The sequence below is a fragment of the Coffea arabica genome, chromosome 4c (genome assembly GCF_036785885.1).
Source record: "Coffea arabica cultivar ET-39 chromosome 4c, Coffea Arabica ET-39 HiFi, whole genome shotgun sequence".
NCBI lineage: Eukaryota > Viridiplantae > Streptophyta > Magnoliopsida > Gentianales > Rubiaceae > Coffea > Coffea arabica.
In genome coordinates this window covers 15,031,084-15,056,888 of record NC_092316.1, presented here as the reverse complement: position 1 = coordinate 15,056,888, position 25,805 = coordinate 15,031,084, and the positions used below count along the sequence as shown (strand labels likewise).

General features: G+C 33.3%; 1 protein-coding gene across 1 annotated transcript; it reads left to right on the top strand.

Moving 5' to 3' along the window:
* The first annotated feature begins 3,198 nt into the window (after positions 1 to 3,198).
* LOC113739120 (receptor-like cytosolic serine/threonine-protein kinase RBK2) lies at positions 3,199 to 3,758 on the top strand. The gene is made up of 3 exons (XM_027266364.2): positions 3,199 to 3,336; positions 3,435 to 3,581; positions 3,675 to 3,758. Exons 1-3 carry the CDS (start codon positions 3,223 to 3,225, stop codon positions 3,756 to 3,758), a joined length of 345 nt encoding a protein of 114 aa, XP_027122165.1. The 5' UTR covers positions 3,199 to 3,222.
* The last annotated feature ends 22,047 nt before the right edge of the window (positions 3,759 to 25,805 follow it).

Sequence of the window (25,805 nt, the reverse complement as noted above, 5' to 3'; positions counted from 1 at the left end):
ACGTTTTCCTAACTTTTTATGCATTTGACAAAATTAGCATCCTGTTTACCTATAATATGATGTATAAGCATATATCCTTTTCTAGGTAATTATAATACCACCATATAATAACAAAATTAGAAGCAAAACTCAATCTAAGAAACATACATTATGTACATGTTCAGTTTCAACTCTAAAATTTAACTAAAATTGCCAAATTCTTCACATATTTAAAATTCATCATCCAATCATGCTCTATATGAAGATTAAGTAACCAAATTGTCTAAAATATCACCATTTAATGAATTTATACATGTAAGTATCATAAACAAGTCACATTTTAGTAATTTGAACCATTGAATTATACTTAATAACATTCCAAGGCCAATCACCATATTGATCATAAAATAAGAATATGTATAAATTAAAACATTACATAGATCATCACATTCCCATATTTGATTATCTAAACATGCTTAAAACTGTTAAATAAGCATCATGGAATTTATATACATCAACAAAAAACATCACAAATTCACCATTCAAAACATATCATTAACTTCAAAAGATATGCAAATGGGGAATTATAAAATACCAAGTTAAGTTTAAAAAATTTATCTCAAATTGGTAGAGTGATGTTTGGTGAAACAAATGATGCAAAAAAAACTCTATAATAATCACCCCATTTGACCTCCAATTGAAGAAATTAGAAAATATGAACCCTAACCTTAATCTGATTTTTGAGATATTTTATGTGAATTTCAATCGGTTAAAATGACTCTATGAAGGTCAAATGATGTTTGTTGGATGAATTCTTGCAAGAAAATGGTGTATAAGAGGAGATTGGTGAAGCGTGTGTGAGTGTAGCGAGAAACCATGATGAGAAGAAGAAGAGGAGAATGAACAAAGAACTTGCATTTTGATTCTTTAAAAAGAAACCCTAAAACGTGACTACAGAAAACGCAAGGTTGAGGTCAGGTTTTGGAACTCGCATTTTCAATTGAAAAATTGCAGGATCAAATATGTGGCTCTTGATGTCACATTTTGAAGATCGCATTTTCTTCTTTATTTTCGCAAAAATGAATATCTGAATCATGAAAATGCGACTTGAGATCGTGTATTTCTGAGTTCGCATTTTCTTCATTCTGCAATTTTTTTGCAGAAATTTCTTAACGTTTTAAAAATTAAGCTTTTACCCCAATTACTCAAAATGTATTCTAGATCATTTTATTGCCAAAATATTCAATGCACACACATGTAAAACAGTCAAAACATGCATTTTAATCCTCTTTAACAAATTAAAAACAATTTTTACTCAAATCGAAGGTGGAGTTCCTTGATCGAACTTCGCCTTTTTCACTTCATTTGGTCACTTTTGCCTTTATTTCCCAACCTACAAAAGAAAATCAACAAGATAATTCGAACACATAATTCAAACATAAAATTAACATAAATAACAAAAATATTAGGTTACCTCCCAACATGTGTTTTTATTTATAGTCGTTGGCTCGACTATATAACCTCATTTCTTTAAGAAGGCTTTGTTAATGAATAATCTATCATTTTAGGTCGTGGTAGATTATTAAAAGGTGATTTTATAGTAAAACCCATATATTCAAATGATAAGAGAGATGGAGATGACTTACCAATTTCAAGTGAGTCATAGATATTATCTTGAATGTGTGTCATTTAAGAACTCACCACAGGAATGTCTGCATGACTTTTTTGGGCAATAATACCTTGAAAACCTATACTTTCAATACACTCCTCAAGAAGGGTTAACAATGAGTCATTAAGGCTCACCTCTTGAGATTCAATGTTAGCTCCAAAAGTACTATCTGTGAAATGGACTTTTTTTCATTGAAACACATATTAAATGCATCATTTTCATCAAAATGCAATCCATTTTCACATGCAGCATGCTCACCAATCATGATAGGGTTATTTTACATATCATTAAAAGAAATAACTTCACACAATACATGTAATTGATCTTGTATTCTATCAAAATGAGAAGTTAATTCATCTAATCTTTCCTCAACCCTATCAAAACGGTCAAGGGTTGCATTTGCTAGTTTTTCTACATCAAATTTCCAAAGTGGTTTAGATTCATATTGGACACATTCGGATTGGTAATCATATAAACATAGAAAAGCATTATATGTATATTGATTATCCAAACCGTAAGCATAAGAATTATCCCAATTAGCACCATATTGATCAAAATAAAAATTGCAATGCTCAAATTCATCAAAATAATTCACAATTTGTACTTGCTTACATGTATGAGTAGCATGATAACCCCCACACAAGTCACAAATCACATGATTAGAATTAAAGGCATAACATTTCTCTTTTGTTCAATTTCATACATAATGGTGTCCAATTGAACTTTTAATATTATAACATCAAGTTTTGTCTTTAAATTTCTTAAATAATTTTCAAATGACATACTTTCGGTAATTTCTTTGTTACTTCTATTCGTGGAGCTTTGCACGTAGTAAGCACCCATTGTCGATCTTCCACTTCTCAAGTATTATCCGCCTATGTTTACTACTCTTCTTAAATCCCTAAACATGCTTTCAAAATAACTCAAAAACACATTGAGCCAAGAAGAATAGATGACTCTAAACATACAAAAAATATAAACAAAGACTCAAAAAGGCACTAAAAACAACAATTAAGACACAACAAAAACAAGAAAAACAAGTAAAAATGTTTAAATTAAGGGCAAATTATCCAATTGGCCCTTTAATTCTTTGTCTAGGTAAAATTAAGCCCCTAATCTATTTTTTGATGACTTTAAGCCCTTGAACTTGTAAAAGTGGGAAATCGTGGCCCTTTTATCCAGTTTCTCCGATTTTGCAACCGGAGGACCAATTCACACGAATGCAGTGTGCTTCTTCAAAGGGCAATTTTGTCCGCATGTTCTAAACAAAAAGGGCACAACTCCTCCCTCCTTCCCTCCATTTTCCGAACCCAACCCAACCCAACTGCTAGTCGAAAGTGATTTTGGATTGAAGAGTATAATTTTGAATTTAGATCTGTGATTTTGGGCTTGCAAAATGGTTACCAAGGCAATGGACTCACCTCACCGTGTCAAAATTTGAAGGCACATTTGGGTTTGTAGATTCAACCGCTGTCAATCTCTGTCCAGCTCATCCAACATCTATATGAACCCATCCATTTTCTTTTGTTTTTTTTTATCTTTCTGATTTCAGATATCTTGCTCCCGAGTTCTTAATGCACGGCATAGTGGATGAAAAGACTGACGTGTTTGCCTTCGGTGTGCTGCTGCTGGAACTCATCACCGGACGTAGGGCTCTGGATTACTCGCAACAAAGCCTTGTGTTGTGGGTAATGCCGTCTTCCTCCACTGTGCATCTCTTTTAGGCGGAGGTGAGAGGGCTAATCTACAGAAGGACAGGCACTGATTTTTATTTTACTTTTGCTAGGCAAAACCACAGCTGAAGAAGAGCAGAATCAGAGAGCTGGTTGATCCTTCACTTGCTGAATACGATCGAATTGAGATGAACCTGATGGTCTTGGCTGCTTCTTTGTGCGTGCAAGAGTCTGCAATCCGACGTCCTAGAATGAGTCAGGCACGTAATATCCTGCAGCCTGCCTACTTGTTTGGGCACCCATTAAGCCGTTAAGCGTGGACAATCTATTCAATTGGCTTTCCATGGTTGCAGGTCTTGCTGCTTCTGAGAGGCAGCTGTGGAGGGCAGTGTGTAAAATGGAGGGAAGGAGGGAGGAGTTGTGCCCTTTTTGTTTAGAACATGCGGACAAAATTGCCCTTTGAAGAAGTATACCTGCATTCGTGTGAATTGGTCCTCCGGTTGAAAACCGGAGAAACTGGGTAAAAGGGTCACGATTTCTCACTTTTACAAGTTCAAGGGCTTAAAATCATCAAAAAATAGATGAGGGACTTAATTTTACCTAGACAAAGAGTTAAAGGGCCAATTGGATAATTTGCCCTTAAATTAATAAAGTTATTCTTAGCACCGATATTGCCAAATCTTCGTTGACAACGATGCCAAAAACTTGACGAGCCTAGGTATACATATAGCAGATTCCTCATCCATTGTCAAGATTTACATTTATAAAATGCTAAACACCCCACACGCAATTTTTCGCAAGTATATGAGTCGTTTATTAAGTATAGGGGTATTAGGTGTCAATCCTGCAGGGAAGATTGTCAATTATCGATATTTTTTGAATTTTTTTATTATTTAGACTATCACAAGTACAAGAAATTAAATCTACACTATAAAAGTAATAAAATAGTGAAAACTTCTAGAGGTATGGAATTCCTTACAATTCTTGCAAGTGAAGTTACTAATTAAGTGAATGCTGTTATCTTAGGTAGTTATGGCGTAATTTCTTAATGTATGTCAAACCTACTCTCGTAGCGAATCAACTATACTTGTAACTATGTCATGCCTACTCTCGTGGTTATGAAATTAGATACAAGCTCATTCCTTCAATGAAATTACATGAAATAAGTCACTAAAGCCACATAGGTTGTTATTCTTGGTTTTGATGATCACAAAGTACTTTGAAATGTTTATCTAACTTTCTTCAAATATAAGTATTTTTGCCTATCAAAGAATCAGGTACGAATATGTCATGAAATGCAAATCAACCAAAAGAAGAAGCAAAAATAGGACACTCATGTCGGACGTCCGAAAGGAATCTGTCGGATGTCCGAAAGGATAAAGAACATCAAGAAGGAAGCTCTGTCGGACGCTTAGAAGGAAGCATCGGACGTCCGGAAGGATCGGACGCACGCCTCGGACGCACATCAACCGCATCGGACGTCCGAAAAATTCCAAGATGACTTGCCAACTCTCTGCCAACGATCGGACGCTGTGCTGTCGGACGATAAAAATGCATCGGACGTCCGAACTTCAACTTGGCTGTTTTCGGACGATTGGTTCGGACGATGATTTGGTCGTCGGACGTCCGACAGCCCCAACGGCTAGCTGACTCTTCATCTGCCTTCTATCCGTTGGAAGCATTGATGAAGCCTATTTCTGGTTCCCTTTAAAAATAAACTGTTCGGAACCAAGAAGGGACTTTTGCACACTTTGTTTACAAGATCTCAAGAGATATTTTAGTTAGAAAATAGTCTCCAAAGCTAGATTTGTTCTCTAAGTTGTGTGAATTTCTTGTGAGCATTTCTCTTGTGGTTGAAAGTTTCATTAGTGTAGCTTTGTTGAGGGTTATCTGAGTGATTGTAAAACTTCTTGGCTTGACGAAGTGAGACTTAGGGCAAGGAGGAAGTGCTCCCTCCATTGTACATCTAGTTGATCGTCTTTCATCAAAGAGAAGTTGCTCAACCTTGTGATTGATCTTCAAGTTTGAGGAAAGTTTGGTAGACAATCGGTTTGATACTCTATCTTATTTTTTTTGTTTAATAAAATTCTCATTGCTTACCTATACTTGTTTTTCTACTCAACATTGCTCTCTTCTTCTAATCTATTTGGTTGATCATTACTAGAAAAGAAGGTAAATTTTTATTAAAGAAAAAGTGCATAAATCTGATTAAGATTTTAATCAACCTAATTCACCCCCCTCTTAGGTTGTTTTTGGGCCTTACAATTGGTATCAGAACTTGGTCTCCTAGAGATTAAACTCAAGCGGTTTGGAGTAAAGATGACAACCAGTCATGCTATGTTTGTTGAGGGGCAATCTGTTACTAGACCTCCCATGTTTAGTGGCTCAAATTATGTTAGCTGGAAAGAAAGGATGATTATCTTTTTGCAATCTATTGATATTGAGCTATGGTTTATTGTGAGTGAAGGACCGCATGAAGCTAACTTTCTTGATGCAGATACAGGTTTGCTTCGGCCAAAAACGAGAGTTGAAATGAATGCTTAAGATAGGACTAACCTCACATTGAATGCCAAGGCCATGAATGTTCTTTATAGTGCCTTAAATTCAAATGAATCAATTAGAGTAAAAGGTTGTAAAACGGCCAACGAAATGTGGGATAAGCTAAGAGAAATCCATGAGGGTGGTGACAACGTGAGAGAACAGAAAAAGACTATCTTGGTCACAAAGTATGAATCATTTAAAATTGAACCTCTTGAGGACATTGACAAAATGTATTGCAGGTTCAACGACTTGATCAAAGATCTCGAGGTTTTGGACAAAGAGTACACCTTGGGAGAGAAGAACAAGAAAATTCTCAATGCTTTGGGGAAAGAATGGGAAAATAAAGTGACTGCAATAGAAGAGGCGAAGGATTTAAATTCTATGTCTATTAAATCTCTCATTAACTCACTAACCTCTTATGAGTTGAAATTGAAATCTAAAGTGCAGGAGGAAGAGGATGTTAGAGCAAAGAGAAATATTGCTCTAAAGACTACTCAAGGTGAAGATGATCCAACTCACTTGGATGATGAAGACTCGGATGGTGATGATAATGATCTTGCTCTCATCACAAGAGACTTCAAGAGAATCTTGAATAAAAGAAAGTTTAGAAAGGGAGGACCTAGCAATCAATTTCAAAATTATTCATCAAATGCAAGGAACAAAGGAAAACAAGAATTCAACAAGAAGCAAGTGGACAAATGCTATGAATGTGGACAGCCTGGACACTATGCAAACGAATGCCCCATGAAGAAGATGAAAGATGGGAAAGCTGATCGAAAGCCAAGATTCAACAACTTCCAAATTACTTGGAATGAATGCAACTCCGAAGGGGAAGTTGAAGAAGAGGAAGAATCATCTCAAATAGCCTTCATGGCTATTGAAAATAATGAGATAACCTCCACACATTCTCAATTTGAAAGTGATGATGATGAAGATGATGATCTTGAATCCTTTGTTGAAAAACTGCATAATGCCTTGAAGGAATCTTATGATAAAAACAAGCAGTTAAAACAGAAAATTGCTTTTCTCATTCAAGAAAATACAAGTCTTTTTCAACAAAATAAACAATTAAAGACTGACAATGAATGTCTTGTAAGAGTCGGATGTGATGTTCAAAATAAGTTTGATAGAAAGACAAATATTTATGAAATGCTGAAGGAAAGACATGGTGATTTGAAGAAAAGAATGGATAAGTTGGATGAAACTTTGAAAGCAAAAAGGCAGGATTTTCTCAAAAGGAACATGTCATCTACCCATCTTACTGCTCATCAAAGAACATTAGCACACAACAAAAATGCACATGGTTTCACAACATATAGAAGAGGTGGATTGAGATATGTCAAACCATTATATGTTAAGGACTCTTCCATTATGTGTGATTTTTGTTGTCAAAAAGGGCATTTGAAAGGAGATTGTTATGTGAAAAGAAATCTGAACAAAGGGATGAAATGCATGTGATTAGTTAGATACAATGCTAACTATTGTGGACCCAATAATTAAAAAGGGTACCAAACACTTTCTCTTTTCAGGAAAAAGGCTCAAACAAGTCCAAATGGTTTATTGGTAGCGGCTGCTCAAGGCATATGACTGGTGATCCCTCTTTGTTCATAAAGCTGAAATCAAAATCAAGTGGAAAGGTGACATTTGGTGATGATGTGAAAGCTAAGACAATTGGAATATGTGATGTTGGTAAGGATGGTGAAACGTTTGTTCATAATGTGCTCTTAGTTGATAACTTAGGTTATAACTTGCTTAGTGTTAGTCAATTGTGTGATAAAGACTTGAATGTGTTGTTTAAAAAGCATGAATGCATTGTGCTTGATTCCAAATATAATGTTGTGTTCAAAGGTAAAAGGTTCAACGACATATATATTGTGATTCTTGATAAAATTGATTCATCTAGCTTCAAATGTCTTAAAGCTTCAAATGAAGATCCTTGATTGTGGCATAGGAGACTTTGTCATTTTAACATGGATTTGCTAAAGGAAATTTCGAAAAAGGAGATAGTTAGAGGCTTGCCAAAAATCAGTTTTGAAAAGGATAAAATTTGTGATGCATGTCAATTTGAAAAGCAAACAAAAGTTTCTTTTAAACCAAAGAAGTGTGTATCTACTTCCAAACCTTTAGAACTCTTGCATCTTGAATTATTTGGTCCTACTCAAATCACTAGTTTGGGAGGTAAGAAATATTGCTTTGTGATTGTGGATGATTATTCTAGATATACTTGGGTAATATTTCTTGCTCATAAGGATGATGCGTTCAAGAATTTCACTTCATTGTTTGCTAAAGTGCAAAATCTGTTTGGTTTAAAAATTGTTAGAATTAAAAGTGATAATGGAACGGAATTCAAGTATTGTGATTTTCCAGAATTTTGTGATCATAATGGCATAGCACATGAGTTTTCTATTGCAAGAACTCCACAACAAAATGGTGTTGTAGAAAGGAAAAATAGGACTCTACAAGAGGCTGCTAGAACCATGTTAAGTGAATGTAGTTTGCCAAAATACCTTTGGGCTGAAGCGGTAAACACTGCATGTTATGTGATGAATCGAATCATTTTGAGACCTATTTTGAATAAAACATCTTATGAACTGATTTTTGATAAGAAACCTACGGTTGGATATTTCAAGATCTTTTGTTGTAAATGTTTTATTTTAAATTTAAAGGAACATCTTGGTAAATTTGAGAAAAAATCTGATGAAGGAATATTTTTGGGATATTGCGAAAACAAAAGAGGATATAGAGTCTTTAATAGAAGGACTCTTGTGATAGAAGAAGCCATACACATAACATTTGATGAAACTAATGATGATAATTCCAAAAGTTCATGTGAGGATGATGATGTAGGTGTTCGCGAAGGAATGGAAAAGCTAAAAATTGGAGATGGAGGAAACTCTGAACCGGAAGCAAAGGAAATGGAGAATGAAGCTCATGAAGATCAAAAAAGGGAAGATGAGAACAGAAATGATGATCCATTCAAAGATCTTCCCAAGGCTTGAAAATTTAGCCAAAATCATCCGAAAGAACTTATAATTAGTAATCCATCCGAGAAGGTAAAGACTCGTTCCTTATCTAGAAAATTGATAGACAATTTTGCTTTAGTTTCTCTTTTTGAACCAAAAAATATCAATGATGCTTTAAAGGATGAAAACTGGATTTTGGCAATGCAAGAGGAACTTAATCAATTTGAGAGAAATAAGGTTTGAACACTTGTTGATAGACCTCAAAATCAACCTATCATTGGCACGAAGTGGATATTTAGAAATAAGTTGGATGATAAAGGTGTTGTTGTAAGAAATAAAACCAGATTAGTTGCTAAAGGATATGCACAAGAAGAAGGAATTGATTTTGATGAAACATTTGCTCCCGTAGCTAGATTAGAATCTATTAGAATGCTTCTTGCTTTTGCTTGCTTCAAAGGTTTCAAATTGTTTCAAATGGATGTTAAAAGTGCCTTTTTAAATGATTTTATTGATCAAGAAATATATGTGGGTCAACCCCCCGGTTTTGAAAATACAAAATTTCCAAGTCATGTGTTTAAACTATCTAAAGCATTATATGGTTTAAAACAGGCTCCAAGAGCTTGGTATGAAAGACTAAGTGGTTTCTTGATTGAAAATGGTTTCAAAAGAGGTATTATGGACACCACACTTTATACTAAGCAAATGTTAAATGATCTTCTTATTGTGCAAATATATGTAGATGATATTATTTTTGGTGCTACTAATGAGTATCTATGCAAGGATTTTTCCACCACTATGCAAGTGAATTTGAAATGAGTATGATGGGAGAATTAAATTTCTTTCTTGGGCTTCAAAAACATCAAACCCTTGAGGGAATTTTTATAAATCAAGCAAAATATACCAAGGAATTGCTGAAAAGATTTGGCATGGAGGACTCAAAGCAAGTTGGAACTCCAATGTGCACTTCTACAAAGCTTGACAAAGATGAAGAAGGTAATCATGTGGATGAAAAGCACTATAGAGGTATGATCGGAAGCCTACTCTATTTAACCGCAAGTAGACCTGATATTATGTTTGCTGTTTGCTTGTGTGCTAGATTTCAAACTTGTCCAAAAGAATCACATTTGAATGCTGTTAAAAGAATTTTTAGGTATTTGAAAGGTACATTAGACTATGGTCTTTGGTATGCTAGATCTTGTGAATTTGCTCTATATGGCTATTCAGATGCGGATTTTGGTGGTTGTCGTGTGGACAGAAAAAGTACTAGTGGAACTTGTCACTTTCTTGGTAATTGCTTAGTTTCATGGTTTAGCAAAAAGCAAAATGCAATCTCTTTGTCTACAACCGAAGCGGAATATATTGCCGCTAGTGCATGTTGTGCTCAACTTTTATGGATGAAGCATATCTTGAATGATTTTGGATTGTTATATGACTGCGTGCCTATATTTAGTGATAACACTAGTGCTATAAATTTGACCAAAAATCCTATTCAACATTTTAGGACAAAACATATAGATATAAAGCACCACTTTATTCGTGATCTTGTTCAAAAAGGAGAAATTTGTGTAAATTATGTTTGTTCTAAAGATTAATTTGCTGATATTTTTACAAAAGCTTTGCCATTAGATCAATTCATTCATCTAAGATCAAAATTAAGGATAATTGAAAATTCATCTTAAATTTTTTTTTTGCCTTCGGACGTCCGAAAGAGTTGAAAGGACGTCCGATGATGTTCTTCAGCTATTGTCCAGAATGCATTTGTTCGGACGAAACTGTCGGACGCACGACTTCGTTCGGCCGTCCGACAGTGCAACGGTAAACTTTTTAAAAGCAACTTTCTTCCTTATTTGCTTCAAACTTTTCTTCTTCTATTTTCTCTCGGACGAAAACTCTCTCATCTCTCACTCTCAAATTCATTCCATTCTGAAACTCTCATTCCCAAATTGACTCCAACAAAACATTTCCTGATCGATTGCGATTCAATTCTCCTGATCCTTTCACCAAATCGCATAATATTTCACAAATTCTCAAATTTCCCTCAAAACCCTACTCTTTCATAACCGCTCTGTCAAATCTTGTTCAAGGCCTTTTTGTCCCAAAATTTCTGAGTATTTCATTCCATACTATTGTGTGCATCATTTGCATTCTTCATTCCACACATTTCGCACAATGGTGAATCTAAGAAGAGGAAAGGTTACTGCCGGACGCAAGCATCCACTCAGGGATGAGGATGATGATCTTCCTACGGTCAAACGGTCATCCAAACGCTTCAAAAGAGGAGCTGTAAAGGGTCAAATGTCACGGCCTACACCACAACCCACCCCTCTGCCTGAACCTGGACAACGAACCTCATCTCAACCGCCTCCAAAATCAACCACACTCCCTACATTCTTTGACAATGCTGCAAAAGACAAATACTTCTGGATATCCCAGAAAGGTGTCATCCCTCAACGCACTGTAAACTCTTCTGAATTTCGCCACATAGGTTTAGAATCCATACTGAGTCTGTTTGCTTTCCAGAAATGGTCACATATCATTTCTATGCCCAATATTTATTACCCTGAAATGCTGTATCAATTTTTTGCCAATTTTAGGAAAGACACTGACCAAACTGAGATCATGTCCAGGGTTAATGGGGTAGATTTAGTCTTTAATTCTGAAACTGTGAATTCTATTTTAAATACTACCATTGAACGTGGATGCAAGGATAAAATTGTAAATTTCTTTTCCTATGAAGAGCACCCTACTGCTGATAATCATTTTGATGGGGCTAAAATGTTGACTTATTTTCAAAGAAGTTTTTCCTCCCCTGCTGATGCTAAACTGAATGATCTTGCCCCTGTGAATCAAATTACTTTTTCAATCATTTCAAACCTGCTTGTGCCTACTGATGGCCATAGAACTGATGCAAACAAAATGGAATTGTATCTCTTTTACTATTTTCGAGAAAAAATTCGTATTGATTTTGGTTTTATCATGTGTAAGTTTTTACTTCGCTATGCCACTGATTCTCGCAGAAAATTATCTTATGGAAAGTTTTTTCAAAAGATTTTTGAGTTTTACAAAGTTCCAATTCTAGGTGTTTGTCCCAAAGAAGCATCTTCTTATATCTTTACCAAAGAATATTTTGAAAGGAAAAATCTTGTCTTTAAAGATAATCTGTGGGCTTATAAGGGGTCATCATCTAGTGAACCTAGGTCTAAGGCTGCACATGATCCACTGCACAATCCTTCATCTATTGCACTCACTCCCATTCATCCCAGGAAGTCTGCCACTAAGGCATCTTCCTCCTCCAATGATGAAGTGATTGAGCTCCTTAGTGAACTCAAACAGCATGTTCTTCTTCTGGAACATGGTCTAATGCTCACCATGTCTTCTGAGCAACAAACAGCCTTCCTAGACAAAAAGAACCTTCTTTTTCTCCCACCAGTGGTTGAGGAAGTTTTACATGGCAAAGAGCCTCGCACCACTGATACAAGTTCATCAATTCCAGATCCGAACTCATCAACTCTTGTGACTCCTCATGGCCCTTCCACATCAGACAAAGGCAAGGCACCAATTGAAGAAGCTGCTGAAGATGATGAAGAAACTGATGAGGAGGACCTCTCCCAATATCAGCTCTCTCGAAGAACACCTGGATCCACATAGTTCACCATTTAGGACATTTGCATTCTGTTAGTCTATTTTATGTGTTTGTGGTGTTCAACAATGGATATGTAGATGAATTCAACATTTGGTTATGCTTATGTTTATGTTTCTTTTGGTATTTTTTGATAGATGTTTAATATTTTGAATGATGACTGTGTGGATGTAATGAATTTTTTTTTTTTTGGTTTGCATTGATGAATGTGTTTGTGGATGAGATGGATGTGATTGATTGCCCTTTTGTGATGACAAAAATGGGGAGAGGACTTGATTGATTGATGATTGATGATGTTGGATTGATTGATGATTTGATTAAATTTGGATTGGCTGATGGATTGAATTGGTAAAATGTTGGATGTTGGCTGCTTAATTGTCATATTTTTGGATAATTGTTTAATTTGGTTGGGCAGCCAAGTGAGGGGGAGTTTTTCAAATTTTTTTATGATTCACTAAGGGGGAGTTCTTGTCTATTGAGAAAGGGGGAGCTTTTATTGCAATCATCAAATCTCATTTCAAATTTTTGTTTTGTCATCATCAAAAAGGGGGAGAATGTTATTCTTGGTTTTGATGATCACAAAGTACTTTGAAATGTTTATCTAACTTTCTTCAAATATAAGTGTTTTTGCCTATCAAAAAATCAAGTACGAATATGTCATGAAATGCAAATCAACCAAAAGAAGAAGCAAAAATAGGACACTCATGTCGGACGTCCGAAAGGATAAAGAACATCAAGAAGGAAGCTTTGTCAGACGCTCAGAAGGAAGCATCGGACGTCCGGAAGGATCGGACGCACGCCTCGGACGCACATCAACCGCATCAGACGTCCGAAAAATTCCAAGATGACTTGCCAACTCTCTGCCAACGATCGGACGCTGTGCTGTCGGACGATAAAAACGCATCGGACGTTCGAACTTCAACTTGGCTATTTTCGGACGATTGGGTCGGACGATGATTTGATCGTCGGACGTCCGACAGCCCCAACGGCTAGCTGACTCTTCATCTGCCTTCTATCCGTTGGAAGCATTGATGAAGCCTATTTCTGGTCCCCTTTAAAAACAAACTGTTCGGAACCGAGAAGGGACTTTTGCACACTTTGTTTACAAGATCTCAAGAGATATTTTAGCTAGAAAATAGTCTCCAAAGCTAGATTTGTTCTCTAAGTGGTGTGAATTTCTTGTGAGCATTTCTCTTGTGGTTGAAAGTTTCATTAGTGTAGTTTTGTTGAGGGTTATCCGAGTAATTGTAAAACTTCTTGGCTTGACTAAGTGAGGCTTAGGGCAAGGAGGAAGTGCTCCTTCCATTGTACATCTAGTTGATCGTCTTTCATCAAAGAGAAGTTGCTCAACCTTGTGATTGGTCTTCAAGTTTGAGAAAAACTTGGTAGACAATCGGTTTGATATTTTATCTTATTTTTTTTGTTTAATAAAATTCTCATTGCTTACCTATACTTGTTTTTCTACTCAACATTGCTCTCTTCTTCTAATCTACTTGGTTGATCATTACTAGAAAAGAAAGTAAATTTTTATTAAAGAAAAAGTGCATAAATCTGATTAACATTTTAATCAATCTAATTCACCCCCCCTCTTAGGTTGTTTTTGGGCCTTACATACGTGCACCTCTGCTCTCGTGAGTATACTTCTTAGATTTATCACTTCATTGAACTAGGTTAAATTCAAATTTTCATTGTAAATTTAACACCTTAAGATTATCATAATTAATGGCCGGTTAATCAGGATTGAAAAAGCAAAAGTGATAAATAATTTGCTCAAAATAATATCATCAAACAACCAAGTAAGTATCACTAACAAGATATAGCAAGTCTATCCATACTCTAGGCATAAACTTTAGAAACATATATTGAAACACAAATCCAAAACTTGCATATTAATCATACTTAAGAATCCAATACAAAAGATAAAGAGTTGGAGAAGAGATAACCCTTGTCACATGAGTTTCAACCCTTCCTTTTTCATCTCTATTTTCATCATAATCTAACCAATATATAAGAGTAGATAAAAACTATACTACTTCATATTAAACCAAACTAATGAACTAAGTGAAGATTACATTTTTGGTGAGTTTGTCTAGCCTTCCAAAATTTTTAAAATGTTCTCCAAAGACTGCTATTTATGGAGGATTCCATGCACAAGCTAGAATTGAGTTGTAAAGCTTCTTTGGCAGTTGTTTTGGTCTCTTTCCATCGAAATTCTTGCAGGAAAATGGGTCAAAAAACTTGTGTGAACATAACACAAGTTGCAGCTAAAATTGGAGAATACACGACCATGAATCGCGTATTGCATCCCATTTTTCTCCTTTGCAGGTTTGCACCTTCTAGGCAAGTTTCATCTTTGCTCTATTTTTGGTCCAATTTTAATTAATATTTTTTCGATGACAGAGGTTGACCTAGTTCTTGTACAAAACATGAAAGTTGTAGCTCTTTGATTTAGTTTTCCAATGCATAAGAATCATCCAATTTGGAGTTCTGTGGACCTCAAAATGACCAAAGTACCCTCAACTGATTAGAACTCTGTTTCAGCTTTCGACCATGAAATTGCACTTTTATACTTCGACTTTTGACTAGGGAAATGACTAAATTGGATTTCGATATCTTCATACCAAGTATAGATCTATCTCTTAGCTTCAAAATGTATAAGAATCATCTCAATTCAATGTTTGTAGTTGAAGATATTGCCGAAGTACCACAAGGTATGAAAGCTAGAAAACTTGCATTAATTGCATTTCATCTTTTGCACATCATATTTTCTTTTTATCACTTCAAACCATCATCAATCATCCAATTATCTTCTCAATTCACTCCAATTGATGATTGAATCATTAAACGCATTAAAACATGAAGTTTTCATCATTAAAATTCATAGAAATGCAATTTGTACCACACAAACCACAAAATACATATTTTCACTAAAAACTTAGTTCATTAGCTATAAAAGTAGTTAAAACACACCAAAACTAACTAATAAAACACACTTAAAACATGTAAAATATGCATTTATCGAACTCTCCCACACTTGAACCATTGTTTGTTCTCAAACAATAAGAAATACAAAACAACAATGATCCAAAATTTTGAAAATAAACATATGTGCACCATTCAAGTTCATTTCCTCCAAACAAGGTAAATAACCGTTATGCAATTATTCAACTAAAATCAAGTACCCATAATATGAAATAAAGAAGAGTCAATTATACAACAATTATAACAAGTTCAAGTCGATTTCTCTTCCTTTCTTAATTTCACAAGCAAGTCATATGGTCAATAAAATGCTTTCTAAACCCATAATCATCTTCTTATTCATATTTAAAGAGGGATTTATTCATATATCATGGTTAAATATTACTCAAGTTGTGAAAGTACTTTTGACGTGAAAATCGACTTTTTTAGATGAAGATCCCCTATTACTCAACACTTCACATCCTCAAGTTGTCTTGCCTACTTTTAATTCAGGTACCATTTTACGTGAAAGTCGACATTTTTAAATGAAAACTCCCGGTTACTAAATACAAGAACTATTGGAGTAGAACAACTTTTATTGTCTCTTTTTCTTTTTTCTCTTTATTCTTCTTTATTCTTTTTTTTTCTACTTTATTTTTTTTCAAAACTTTTATTGTCTCTTTTTCTTTTTTTTTTCTACTTTATTTTTTTTCAAAACTTTTATTCTCTCTTTTTTCTTTTTTCTCATTATTCTTCTTTTTTCTTTTTTTTTCTACTTTATTTTTTTTCCAAAGCAAAGTTAATAAACATTCCCTCAAAAGAATAATCATAAGACAAAAACGAGTCAATGAGTCAAAGACGTGGCATCCGAAAACTGGGAAGAGGGTAAGAAAGTTTTTAATGCCACCCCACCCAATTGCGTCCAGTCACATGACTGACAACTCCGCCTCTCTTAACACTCTCTGGTTGGCTCTAGTCTAGACTGGTGTCCAGATTTGTCTCAAGACAGGATTAAGAGGAGTTCAAATTGCACTGATAGTATTGCAATTATTAACCATATTTATTACTTAACTATGCAAAATCGAGTAGAGAGAAGAAATTTCATCAAATAGGTAAAATGCAGGCATAATTTTCTCCACTTTACATGATATATTTTTCTATAAATGCACAAATTACAATCACATAATAGTCATTTTTAAATTAAATGAGAAAATAAGTTTTCAAGTTACATATATTTATTTCAAAAGTAGAAGGAGTTTGAATTGCTAATGGTATAGAACTTATTGCCCTTGGATAAAATTGAAAAAATTTGAAACCTTTTAGGATAATTTCGCAATTTTGGACAAGATTTTGAAAAAATTTTGGTAGAGTTTTCCCTTATAAATGGATTAAACTCCCTGCCAACAAACCCTAGTTTAAACAAATTAAAGCGCAAGATATATTCCCAATATCAAGTCCAAATCTTTTGAAACACAAGTCAATTACAACCAACATATATAATCTCAATTCTCCCCCTCCCCACACTTAACATATACATTATTCTCAACGTGTAAACAAGAAAACCAAGATAAAAAAAAATAATACTCCCTTATTGTTGCGATCAAAGTGTACAAATATGAAATTCCACAAGCCGTCAATCCAAAATGTACTAAATCCAAACAATGAATTTCACGAGTTTCATAGGTAACCATTAGTAAGAAAACCTAAAATAAAAAATGACAAGTAAACTAGATAAGGGTTAAAAGATGCAAAAAGTGACAAAAGCGTGAAGAGTTGTTGCAAATAATTCGTTGCCAAAATTTCTCACATCATCACACCACATTTTCCTAACTTTTTATGCATTTGACACAATTAGCATCGTGTTTACGTAGAATATGATGTCTAAGCATATATCCTTTTCTAGGTAATTATAATATCACCATACAATAACAAAATTAGGAGCAAAACTCAATCTAAAAAACATACATTATGCACATGTTCAATTTCAACTCTAAAATTTCACTAAAATTGCCAAATTCTTCACATATTCAAAATTCATTATCTAATCATGCTCTATATGAAGATTAAGTAACCAAATTGTCTAAAATATCACCATTTAATGAATTTATACATATAAACATCATAAACAAGTCACATTTTAATAATTTGAACCATTCAATTATGCTTAATAACATTCCAAGACCAATCACCATATTGATCATAAATAAGAATATGTATAAATTAAAATATTACATAGATCATCACATTCCCATATTTGATTATCTAAACATGCTTAAAACTGTTAAATAAGCATAATGGAATTTATATACATCAACAAATAACATCACAAACTCACCATTCAAAACATATCATTAACTTCAAAAGATATGCAAATAGGGAATTATAAAATACTAAGTTAAGTTTAAGAAATTTATCTCAAATTGGTAGAGTGATGTTTGGTGAAACAAATGATGCAAAAACAACTCTATAATAATCACCCCATTTGACCTTCAATTGAAGAAATTAGAAAATATGAATCCTAACCTTAATATGATTTTTGAGATATTTTATGTGAATTTCAATCAGCTAAAATGGCTCTATGAAGGTCAAATGATGTTTGTTGGATGAATTCTTGCAAGAAAATGGTGTATAAGAGGAGATTGGTGAAGCGTGTGTGAGTGTAGCGAGAAACCATGATGAGAAGAAGAAGAGGAGAATGAACAAAGAACTTGCATTTTGATTCTATAAAAAGAAACCCTAAAACGCGACTACAGAAAACGCAAGGTTGAGGTCAGGTTTTGGAACTTGCATTTTCAGTTGAAAAATTGCAGGATCAAATATGTGGCTCTTGATGTCGCATTTTGAAGATCGCATTTTCTTCTTTATTTTCGCAGAAATGAATATGTGTATCATGAAAATGCGACTTGAGGTCGCATATTTCTGAGTTCACATTTTCTTCATTTTGCAGTTTTTTTGCAGAAATTTCTTAACGTTTCAAAAATTAAGCTTTTACCCCAATTACTCAAAATGTATTCTAGATCATTTTATTGACAAAATATTCAATGCACACACATGTAAAATAATCAAAACATGCATTTTAATCCTTTTTAACAAATTAAAAACAACTTTTACTCATATCGAGGGTGGAGTTCCTTGATCGAACTTCGCCTTTTCACCTCGTTTGATCACTTTTGCCTTTATTTCCGAAACCTACAAAAGAAAAACAACGAGTTAACTCAAACACATAATTTAAGCATAAAATTAACATAAATAACAAAAACATTGGGTTACCTCCCAACATGTGTTTTTATTTATAGTCGTTGGCTCGACTATATAACCTCATTTTTTTAAGAAGGCTTTGTTAATGAATAATCCACCATTTTAGGTCGTGGTGGATCATTAAAAGGTGGCTTTATAGCAAAACCGACATATTCAAATGATAAGAGAAATGGAAGTAGCTTACCAATCTCAAGTGAGTCATAGATATTACCTTGAATGTGTGTCATTTAAGAACTCACCACAGGAATGTCTGCATGATTTTCTTGGGCAATAATACCTTTAAAACCTATAGTTTCAATACGCTCCCTAAGAATGGTTAACAATGAGTCATTAAGGATCACCTCTTGAGATTCAAGGTTAGCTCCAAAAGTACTATTATGTGAAATGGATTCTTTTGCATTGAAACATATATTAAATGCATCATTTCCATCAAAATGCAATCCATTTTTACATGCAACATGCTCACCATTCATGATAGGGTTATTTTGCATATCATTAAAACAAATAACTTCACACAATACATGTAATTGATCTTGTATTCTATCAAAATGAGAAGTTAATTCATCTAATATTTCCTTAACCCTATCAAAACGGATAGAAGTTGTATTTGCTAGTTTTTCTATAGCAAAATCCCAAGGTAGCTTAGATTCATATTGAACACATTCGAATTGGTAATCATATAAACATAAAGAAACATTAGATGTATGTTGATTATCCAAACCGTAAGTATAAGAACTATCCTAATTAGCACCATATTGATCAAAATAAGAATTGCAATGCTCAAATTCATCAAAATAATCCATATTTTGTACTTGCCTACATGTATGAATAGTATGATAACCCCCACACAAGTCACAAATCACATGATTAGAATTAAAGGCATAACATTCCTCTTTTGTTCAATTTCATGCATAATGGTGTCCAATTGAACTTTTAACATTATAACATCAAGTTTTGCCTTTAAGTTTCTTAAACCATTTTCAAATGACATACCTTCGGTAATTTCTTTGTTACCTCTATTCGTGGAGCTTTGCACGTAGTAAGCACCCATTGCCGATCTTCCATTTCTCAAGTATTATCCGTCTATGTTTACTATTCTTAAATCCCTAAACATGCTTTCAAAATAACTCAAAAACACATTAGTCAAGAAGAATAGATGACTCTAAACATACAAAAAAATATAAACAAAGACTCAAAAAGGTACTAAAAACAACAATTAAGACACTACGAACACAAGAAAAACAAGTAAAAATGTTTAAATTAATAAAGTTATTCTTAGCACCGATATTGCCAAATCTTCGTTGGCAACGACACCAAAAACTTGACGAGCGTGGGATATACATATAACTGTTAGCTCATCCATTGTTAAGTTTTACATTTATAAAATTCTAAATACCCTACACGCAATTTTTCGCAAGTATACGAGTCATTTATTGAGTATAGGGGTATTAGGTGTCAATCCCGCAGGGAAGATTGTCAATTATCGATATTTTTTAAATTTCTTTGTTATTTAGACTATCACAAATATAAGAAATTAAATCTACACTATAAAAATAATAAAGTAGTAAAAACTCCTAGAGGTATGGAATTCCTTACTATTCTTGCAATTTTAGTGAAGTTACTAGTTAAGTAATTTCCTAATGTATGTGAAATCTATTCTCGTAACGAATCAACTATTCTTGTAACTATACCATGCCTACTCTCGTAATTATGAAATTGGCTACAAGGTCATTCCTTCTATGAAATTGCATGAAAAAGTCACTAAAGCCATATAGGTGCACCTCTACTCTCGTGAGTGTACTTCCTAGGTTTATCACTTGCTTGAACTAGGTTAAATTAAAATTTTCATTATAAACTTAACACCTTATGATTATCATAATTAATGGCCGGTTAATCACGATTGGAAAAGCAAAAGTGATAAATAATTTGCTCAAAATAATATTATCAAATAACTAAGTAAGTATCACTAACAAGATATAGCAAGTCCATCCATACCTTAGGTATAAATTTTAGAAACACATATTGAAACACAAATCCAAAACTTGCATATTAACCATACTTAAGAATCCAATACAAAAGATAAAGAGTTGGAGAAGAGATAATTCTTGTCACATGAGTTTCAACCCCTCTTTCTTCATCTCTATCTTCATCCTAATCTAGCCAATATACAAGAGTATATAAAAACTATACTACTCTATACTAAACTAAACTAATGAATTAAGGAAATTCTAGTGAAAATTACATTTTTGGTGAGTTTACCTAGCCTTCCAAAGTTTTTAAAATGTTCTCCAAAGTCTGCTATTTATAGAGGATTCCATGCAAGAGACAAACTGTTAAATCATATTAAGATTTCTCTTGAACCCATAAATTAAGAATCATTTCAATCTAATTTTTGTAACTCAAGTTACGGCCAAAATACCAAAATGTGTCATATCCTCCAATCTTTTCTTTTCTTGTTTCTTCGTATATCATTATTTGTTCTCCTTGTTAACTTGAATTAATTTCAAATCATCATATTTTATACAAATACTCCATGTGTAACTTCTTTTAATGATTGAAACATTAAATCTTGTGAAATGTTTTCACTTCTTAGCACCATAGAAATGCAACTTTGCACTATAAATCTAATTATTTTACTTTAATTTAACTAAAAACACACTAAAACACACATAAATGACCATACAAGAGTGCATGAAATAATCACTTATCAAACTTGTCTACACTTAAATTATTGCTTGTCCTCAAGCCAAAAAAAATTTAATGCAAAATGATGATTCAAATGTTTGATATTAAACATGTGCACATTTCAAATTCAGTTCTTCAAAACCAATTAAACAACCATTATGCAATTATTCCTTTTACCTCAAGTACTCAAAATATCAAGTAAAGAAGAGACTATTGTATCATAGTTTCAACACATCATTTTAATTTCTCATCCTTACCCAATATCACAAGCTAGTCATATAGTCAATAGGTAGCTTCCTAATCCCATGATCATCTTTTTTTTTCAATCTAAAACACAGATTAATTCATAAATATACAAATATTTACTCAAGTTGTGAAAGTGCTTTTTGATGCAACAATTGATATTTTTAGATGAAGATCCCTAGTCACTCAACAATTCACATTCTTGAGTCTCTTCACATACTCTTAATTCAAATGCTATTTTATGCAAAAGTTGACATTTGTAGATGAAAACTCCTGGTTACTATGCACAAGAACGATTGAAGTATAATCAAATCTTATTCTTTCTTTCTTTCTTTTTTTTCAAAAGTAAAGATAATAAATAAACATTTCCTCAAAAGAATAATCATAGGAAGAGTAGTGCATTTGTTGACTATATTTATCACTCAACTATGTAAAATTAAGTAAAGAGAAGAAATCTTATCAAATATGCAAAATTTAGGCATAATTTCCTCTACTTTAGAGACAAAGTTCCTAAAAAACAAAAGTTATAATCACACAATAGCCATTTCCAAGTTAAATTAGAAATGAATTTCTCAAGTCATATATATTTAATTCAACAAATGGGAAAATTTGAATACTAATAGTTTTGGATGTAGTTATTATCCCAGCCTAACCCGGTGGTCGAATTGGTCAATCCGGTGAACTGGCCATTGAGTCAAGTTGGGTCTCTAATTGGATCGTTTAAGCACAGAACCCATTGACTGGTCAATGACTCAGCGGTTCAACAGGATTAAACCGGGAACTTGGCTGGTTTGTGGAAAAATTTTAGTAAACTCTTGCTAAGATTCAAACTTGAGACTTTAGGCATGTATCTATGACATACTCACCATAGACCACTTGCCATATGTTAGTTACATAGTCTTCTTATACTATATGAACATTTTGTCAATTCTATCTTTATTCTTTTTTATTTATCTAAAACAAATATTTGGAATCTTTTAATAAAGACTTATGACCCCACTGGTTGAACCAGTGATTCGTTGACCCACCTACTTCACCGGGTTACTTTTCGGACCGGGTTTAATAACTATGATTTTCAAATTTATTGCCCTTGTACTAATTTGATAAATTTTGAAAAATTTTTGGGCAATTTTACAATTTTGGAAAAGATTTTAAATATATATATATGGGTAGAGTTTTCCCTTATAATTAGATGGAACTCTATGCTAACAAACCCAATTTTGGACAAATTAAAAACACAATAACATTCTCAAACACAAGCCCAATTTTTTAAATCAACAATCAATCATAAACATTAGCAATAAGTCCAAGTTTGTCCTTCCCCTACACTAAAAGTGCACATTGTTCTCAATATGTAAAGAAGGTAAACAAAATAACGAATACTCCCATATCAACATAACTGAAGTATCACAACCATGTAAGTTTCTCAATCCATCATGAAGTTTACGAACCATTTGCCACAGTTCTACAAAGAGAAACTTCATAAGTTTCATTTATAACCATTAGTAGTGTCAAACTTAAAAAGAATAACAAGCTAATAGGGTTCAAATAATGCAAAAATCATAAAGGCATGAACTCTTGTAAATAACCATTCACCATTGTCTTGTCATGTACCGATATAAAATAGACAAGTAACTACTTAAAGTACAAAAGCATTACCTCACTACCTAAATGTCTATACATTTAAACATTTTTGCTCAGATGCCTAGAATCATAAATGTAAGAAATAAATCTTCAACTAGGCATGTTATAAACACCACCACATTATAACAATTTAGGAGGAAATTAAACAAGGATCACATACTATGCACATGTTTAAGTTCAACTCCAAAAGTGCCACACAAATTGCTAAATTCTTCAAATATTTAAAATTAATCATCCAATCATGCTCCATATGAAGAATAAGAAATAATTAACTCATTATAATACCTAAACATCAAGTCAAATGCATCAGTTCCCAAGCTAGTTACACTCAAACCCTACAACTTCAAAAGTTTCCAAATTGTGACTCTATCTAATGAATGTAAACATATAAGCATAACAATAAAGTCACATTTTGGCTATTTGAATCATCCAATTATGTTTAGTAACATTCCAAGACCAATTTTCATATTAATCAAAATATAGGAATATGTAGAATATTGAAACATACATCATCATACTCCCAAAAGTGATCATATAAATATGTTTAAAAATGCTAAATAAGCTAATGGAGCTCAATATATCAACAAACATCATCACAAATTCACCACTTAAAATTTGTCAAAAAAACTCAAGAGATGCTTAAGTGGCAAAACTTAAACTACCATATTATATTGAAGAAACTTACATTCAATTGGTGGAGTGATGTTTTTGAAGTAAATGATGCAAAACCCCCCAAAAATATTACGCAAAATAACCTCCAAATGATCAAATTTTAGATTTGAAAAACCTAGGAAGCTTGAGCTTAATTCAAAAATTCAAATGTTTTTGGACGTTTCTGATCAGTGAAAATTGTTCTAAAGAATATTTGAGGTATTTATATAGTGATATAAAGCAAGAAAAATGAATGAAATTATAGATTTGAGGTTAAAAGGTGAGAGGTCTTGTGCGAGGAAGAAAATAATAGATGTGGAAGAGGTGCAAAATAAAATGAGTTTGAAAAAGCAACTATTTAAGCTTTCACAAAGGTGAAACCGGTTCTTGGACAGAATTCATTTCAAGAGCCGGTCTCTATCCCATGTTTATAGCCAAAGATTTGATTTTCATGTGCTCAATGGCTATTTTTCCAAATTCAGTTCAAACGTGTCATTTCACTTCAAACCATCTTTTATCCATAAAAACACATTTGCATGCAATGATTTCATACTTATTTTTATGAGGCTAACATTAGAGACTTGATAGTACAAAGTGAGCATGGAACTTCCCTGTTAGGTGTTCCAAATGCACGTTTTGCTCTTTTCTCGAATTCCTACAAAATAAACATAACAAACGAATTTTAAAACTCACAAGAAAAGTAAAAACACACTAAAATGAAATGAAATCACAAAAATATTGTGTTGCCTCCTAACAAACACTTTTTTTGTAGTCAATAGCTTGATTATTCTTGTGTCCTTGTCAACGTAGCTTTGTTAATGAATTATCTATCAATCTTGGATGTGGTAGATTAATGATTGATGACTCCGTCTCATGAGCCTTATCTCCACATGATTTGAGAGTCGAAAGTGGTTTACTTATCTCAAGTGTTTTATAGATATTATCTTGTATGTGCACCATTTGAAAACTTATTAAAGGAACATCCGTCTAACTTTCTTGGGCGATTATGACCTTGGAACCTATATTTTCAAAACAATGCTCGAGAGAGATTAAATGTATGTCATTAATGGTTTCCTCTTTAGTTTCACAATTCATTCCAAAGATATTATCATATAAAATGGGTATTTCCTCATTAAAGTTCATAAATGCAATCCAATTTAACATGTGACAATCCCATCATTCGTGTTAAGATTAAATTCACTATCCTTGGATGAAATCACTATTCTTGGGTTGAATTCACTATGCTTGGATAAAATAGCTTCCCCTATAACATTCAAATATTCTTGTATTCTACCCAAGTGTGAAGCCAATTCATATAATGTATTCTCAATCCTATCAAAATGGTCAGATGTCTCCTTAGCTAGCTTTTCAATAGTTAACTCCCAAAAAGGCTCAGATTTATGTTGGACACAATGGGGTTGGACATCATAAAAATTTGAAGAATTATTATAAGTACATTGATTATTCCAATCATAATCATAAGTCCAATTAGAATTGCATTGATCAAAATTAGAATTGCAATGCCCAAATTCACTATAGTAATTCACATTTTGTGTTTGCATACATTCATAAGTTGCATGATAACCTCCACACAAATCACAAATTATATGATTAGAATTAAAAGCATTAACATTCTTGTTTTGCTCAATCACATGCATCATACTGTTCAAATGATTAAGTTTAGCATTTAAAGCTCCGATGTCATTTTCAAATGACATACCTTCGGATATCTTTTGGTTACCTCCATAGTTGTAGTTTTAAAAACTGTAGGGATCTATTGCCGAACTTCCTTCTCTCAAGCTTTTATCTACAGTTATTCTCTATCCTTCTCAAGCCCTAAAAGCACTTTCAAACCAACTCAAAAGCACAATTAGTCGAGAAAGATAGATTAATTAAAGCAC

Bases quoted from the DNA above. Each gene is read 5' to 3' on its own strand.
- LOC113739120 (XM_027266364.2), top strand. From the start codon at position 3,223: ATGCACGGCATAGTGGATGAAAAGACTGACGTGTTTGCCTTCGGTGTG. The intron at 3,337-3,434 runs GTAATGCCGTCT...TACTTTTGCTAG, and splicing joins AACAAAGCCTTGTGTTGTGG to GCAAAACCACAGCTGAAGAA. The intron at 3,582-3,674 runs GCACGTAATATC...CCATGGTTGCAG, and splicing joins GACGTCCTAGAATGAGTCAG to GTCTTGCTGCTTCTGAGAGG.